The sequence below is a fragment of the Battus philenor genome, unplaced genomic scaffold (assembly GCF_028537555.1).
Source record: "Battus philenor isolate CCGP_79_NKW_IND1 unplaced genomic scaffold, ilBatPhil1.0.hap1 SCAF_1, whole genome shotgun sequence".
Lineage (NCBI taxonomy): Eukaryota > Metazoa > Arthropoda > Insecta > Lepidoptera > Papilionidae > Battus > Battus philenor.
Window position 1 is genome coordinate 11,054,216 of NW_027181661.1, and position 5,624 is coordinate 11,059,839.

Sequence of the window (5,624 nt, forward strand, 5' to 3'; positions counted from 1 at the left end):
TATTATATTACATACGGCTTATTGTAATAAATGTTTTTAAAATTAATAAAACGTATCATTTTCATGACCCGTCATACAGCTCTCCGTAAAAGGTTGTCCATTTGTCATTAATTATTAATTGTTATCCATCGATATTGGTAAGATTGTCAAAGCATTATTTCAATTTGTTTTTATTAGAATAACCTAGCTACACAAAAGGTTGTAATTCTTATAAATAGAAAATAATGCCATCTTGTGGTGAAATGAACAACGATTGTAACTAAAAATTAATGTCAAAAATTATCGGTGATACTAGTATCAAGCTTTTATTTTTAATAAATTAGTGATTGTAACTTCTGATTGTTGCTAACTTTTTCAAAAACTGAACTAAGTATGCTTAATACTTTTATTTCAAACAAATGAACCAAAAAAGGCGGTTAAACTATAGTCCCCGAGAAAGAAAAATAAAAGGATTTTTAAAAACCTATTTAGAAAAGAGTTCTTGATAGTTGATATTTTTAAAATAAATTGTCATGAATTCGTAAAGTACGAAAATAACGTCATTCGCCATTTTATTTTAAGAATGTTGCCAGCTTTTCGTAATTAGTCGTTAATGAACTCTACTATTTATTTATAAATTGAATCGATAATGTAAACGACAATTTATGTGTAATTCAATTGTAGTGTATACAAATGTTTCATTAGTTTGTAAGTTTAATATGATTAATTTTAAAATATAAAAATACTTATTGGATTGACAGAAAAATGCATTTGGTTCAGTATAACTTAATCTGATGATGTTTTCGCTAAAATGATGAAACCATTATGGTTTCAATTTTACATATTGCTCAACTTTCAATAGTTTCATATTACTCACTATTAAAATTTGTAATAGCTTCCCTTTCTTTGACCATATTCTTCTGGCCGCTCTTTGAGTTATAACAAAGGCACATTTCACTGCTGCCGTCTTGATTAACCGTAGTTTTGTACATCGTTAGCCATATAATGGCGCAACTTAGTTAAAGACAGATCACCAACATTATTAAAATTGTATATAAGTGTATTCCCAAATACCCTACAGGATCGAAGTAATCGTACGAAATGGGATAAAAGTACCGAAAAAAATTGCTATATATGTGAAGAGGCTATTGGCACAGTTATACGTTTGTTGGTAGGGTGTAAGTTTATAAATGTGAAAACATGCATGAAGCAGCTAACATGTCAGTAGCAAGAGCACAGAAAAGTTACAATGAACACAGGACCCATGAGTTTAATGAAAGAAGTCTTAAAAAAATAAAATTAAATAAAAGCCTGGTACTATTCTGGATGCACCTCCTGATTGGACACCTATGATAGACTTGTTTAAGAAACTATTTAGGATCCTCAGGGATCTAGAAGCTGTCACTATCATATCACTGAGGATTATCACTATATAATAAATAAAATAAAAGGTCTACATGACTGAACTAATTTTCAATAATTTTCTAGCCTAAAGAACTAATAGGAGTGACTGTTTCCTAGGAAACAAATATGCTTAAAAATAACACAACTAAGGTGAACAAGTACTACAACTTAGTCAACAAAATAAATAGGAATAGATACATATTAAATTTATATGTTGTAAAGGCAGGAGCAGAAACTATAACAGTTTCTAGTATATGTCTCTCTATAACATGCAGAAGGTTCTAGGCCTGGTAAGAACAAACAGCTCATTTCTAAGGAACGGGCTTCCAAAGCAGCGTTGGTTCATTTAAAATTTGGTTGAGTAGGGAGAGGAGTCTTGTCGGTAAAGGGTTAATACAATCCATCACAAGGCTTCCTTAAACCAGCTACACAAGCAATCAGCTCAGGGCCCGGCCCCTATTTTACCCGGCCACTATTTTTATCACAATGTAAATAAATAAAATTAGAAAAATAGAAAAGTGTCTTTTTTATTACAGAAAATTGTCAAATGTACAGCAAATAAAATAACCTTAACCAAATTTGATAAATATATTTGATATTTAAATATATCAATATTGTACATAGTCTAGTCAGAAATTCTGTTACAGGCTATATTATGTAAACAGACACATTAAAAAAACATTAAATCGAATTTCGAACATTAGCTTCTATGATAAAAAAATAGACTTTTTTCCCGCCATTATCATATGTTTTTTTTTTAGAAATTATTTGTTTTGAAAATGGCATGGGGTACTAAAGAGAATTGGATTGCAGTAATTGCACTGTGCAAAGTAGGTAACTTCTCAGTTAATCTTCTTTCTTAAATGTAACCCTGTAATTTGTTTTTATTCAGTAAAGGACAAATACCAGTTTTAATGGCCACAGTATTAAGAAGGTTCAAATTAATAACAAATTACTGTCCGTACACATACATCAAATACTTAAAAATATTTATATTAAATAGAGGTTAATGTACAGCACGAATAGTACAAAGGATATAAAAAATATTTGTTTAAGCCATTTTTCTCTATATTTCTAATATTTTTATAGCACACATTTAACTTTAACTAATTGAGCCTCTGGAATATCCTCCATAGTGTCACTATCAACCAATAACCTGTAAAATTCAGATTTAATTTAATAACACAGAAAATAGGTTAAATGAAATATAAATGTCTTCATATTAATAATTTGAACTAGTTTAAGAGTAACTTTAACAGAAATTATTACTTACCTATGTCGCTTAAACATTTTGAAAAAATTAAGTCTATTCACAAAATATATGAAGAAAATGAAGGGTAGGCACACCAAAAGGGAGATTCCAGTGATAGAAGAGAACTGAAACAAAAGTTTTTAAAAAGGTTGCTCAGGACAGAAGTATAAATTGTTAATCAAATAAAGAATATATATGTAATGGTTGGATGAAGAAAACCCTATCTTTTAAGTAATCGAAATTAAAAAAAAAACCGCCTATCTATGTTTAGCCTTCAAATTTGAATGTGCCAGTACAAACCTTCTTTTCACATTCATATTCCCAATCCACAGATAATAAATTGTCATATAATTTCATAAACCTTTCAATTGGGCAACTTTCACCACAGTAGGGTATAAAAAGTGTGTTAGGCTCTACTATTTCTGTTGTATTCCTATACAGAACTCTTATGTAATAAGAAGAAGCAACATTATCTGTAAAATACAAAATATGATAACATTAATCTAAGATTTATGCCAATTTTTCTTAACTAATAATAAATAATTACGATTAATAAAAAATAGTATATTACCATAGAGAAGTTCCATAATTATAGTTGCTGTAAATGGCGGACAATTTCCATCAAATAAATCCATCGCAGATAGAATGTTGCTAATTGTAAAATCATGGCCACTGTATATAGACATTTTTAATGCTTGGGATGGCGAATTAGAGATTGATAAGAGCATTTTGTTTACAATATCTTTAAGCAGTGGCCCTACCATCAGACGAGCCATTAGTGGTGTTGCAGTTGAAGTTGTAAAACTAGAACATTTTATCAATAGTAGCTTGGAGGTTATTATAAAACATGACACTAAAATTTATTATGATAACTTGTACCAGTGTTATATATCTTAGAAATCATACGGATATATATGTAGTAAAACTAGGCTGTTGAGTGAGGAACATTAAGTATAACTAAATTTTGTATATCCATCTGTAACTACAAATTTTATTTAATTTGAGATCCCATTCAAGATTACTTTGCCTTTGACTGTGAAAACCGAGTTTTAATTAATTTGCTATCAATTTATTGTAATGTGAACATTAAAGCCAATTTAGCCAATGTCCTTCTAGAATAAAGTTTATCCATAGATTATAATTAATTAATTTTTTTGCAAGGAATCATAAAAATTTTAGAAGAAATTGTATTTCACAATTTTGATGTGAATTGATTTTATCGCCTTTTAAATGCACTGTAAAGACTTTTCTTATAAATATTTCTTTTTTGTAAAAATAACTAACCTGTAGCATGAAGGTTCCTTTAGTTTCTGTGGGAAAATTGATTGTGTCCAATTAGGTAATGTAAAATTGTATAAAGTTTCAATATATAAATTGGAATAAACATCTTCCATGTCTTCATAGTCTTTAATTTTAATTCCTGTATAAACTGTTAAGTAACTAGAACAAGTTTTTAACATTAATATTAATAATCAAGTTACAATATTTAATTTGGCTGTACAGTGGGTGAAAAACATTTTAAATTTTGTCTATATTTCTGTATATTAAGATTGATTTTTGCAAGTCATACTTTCATAGATAAAAAATAAGTAAAAGGCTATTCTTTTAATATAATACCTTTAGACATGTATGCACAAAGGTAGCATTTTACAGTTTTTTATTTGTGGTAGTTTCATATTTAAGAACTTTGATTGAAGGCATTTGATCACAGAGTATGAGTGCAGTTTCTACATTTGAAAAAGCCACACTGTGTTAATTACATATTGTCAACTTAAATTATACCCACTCCATAAGATTTTGATATTTACTGAGTCGCTCTTTATATTTCTTTGATTGTTTGTATTGTTGTTTTTCTTTGTTGTATGCAATGCAACTCTTCTTCATAGCAAGAACTTCATCATCCTTTTCAGGTTTTGTATGTATAGGTATTGGTTGCCATAACAAATTGTTGTTCCACACAGCTTCACCCTTAGGGGGATACATTCCTGTTGCAATAGTTACAATTTTAGTGAAAAATTATGTGGAATCTTAGAATAATCACCAATTATATGGTTTTACCTGCTAAATTAGCTTGTGCTGACATGAGAGTTCGGTCCACATCCGTGGATCGCACATATATCTCTTTTGGATCAAACTCATTGGATATCAAATTCTATAATAGGAAAATAGTACCATTATTAACAAAAAAATTTAAATATTACAAACGTTTTAATGAAACTTACGGAATACCGGGCTCGTAGCCACTTCCCTAACTTATAATGTTGTTGTTTACCAATATTTGTTAGTTCCCCAAATCGAACTGGCCATAATGATTCGTTTCGATAAGGATCTGTTGGATACGGGTCAATAGGCGTCCTTTCTCCGTGTCTATATATAACCGCTGCATATTTTATAGTAAGCTCACCAAAACTTTCAGTCAAAAAAGTAAAAAGAAATAAAAATAAAAACATCACAAAAATCCTAAAATCCAAATACAATTAATGCTATTGTCCACGTGAATGGTCTAAGTAAAAGGTTAGTAAAGTGATAAAACAATTGACGATTAGCAAACTCTATTCTCCTCGAAACATATGAGAGGTGACATTTGTGATTTGACAGTTTCTAAACATAAAGGTTCAGAAACTTAACGATAGTAATACTATTTATTTTTAATTACTTATATATTAATAATGAATCATGTTAAAAATGAAGAAATAAGGTTGCCAATTTAATTATTAAATGGCCAGGTAGGTTTGTTTTTTGTCTTTATACTTCAAGTATACAGCTTTTTTATGAACACCGTTTAAGTAACTGTTTTTTAACATAAACAACCTGCATGAGACTTAACTCACAAATACTGATGAATATTGTATTAAATCTATAAAAAGATAGCGTAATAAATTGATTTTAAAATTATGTTAAATTAGTTTTTGAATAAAAATAAGAGTTTGATTTCTGTGATCACGTATTACAAGCCCAGTTGATTATTATATTTTTATTTGTTTTAAAA

The 5,624-nt window shown here is 28.9% G+C and overlaps 1 protein-coding gene across 2 annotated transcripts; it reads right to left on the bottom strand.

Annotated features, from left to right (window-relative positions):
* Positions 1–1,943: 1,943 nt before the first annotated feature.
* Positions 1,944–5,192, bottom strand: Acph-1 (Acid phosphatase 1). Of its 2 annotated transcripts, XM_068776751.1 has the most exons (8): positions 4,858–5,192; positions 4,694–4,787; positions 4,422–4,620; positions 3,920–4,075; positions 3,207–3,439; positions 2,936–3,108; positions 2,657–2,760; positions 1,944–2,539 (listed from the first exon to the last, which is right to left on the bottom strand). In XM_068776751.1, the coding sequence occupies exons 1-8, from the start codon at positions 5,083–5,085 to the stop codon at positions 2,467–2,469; spliced, it is 1,260 nt and encodes a 419-aa protein (XP_068632852.1). In that variant the 5' UTR covers positions 5,086–5,192; the 3' UTR covers positions 1,944–2,466. The 2 variants fall into 2 exon arrangements, with proteins under 2 accessions (XP_068632852.1, XP_068632862.1); XM_068776761.1 differs by lacking the exon at positions 2,657–2,760.
* Between the last annotated feature and the right edge of the window lie 432 nt (positions 5,193–5,624).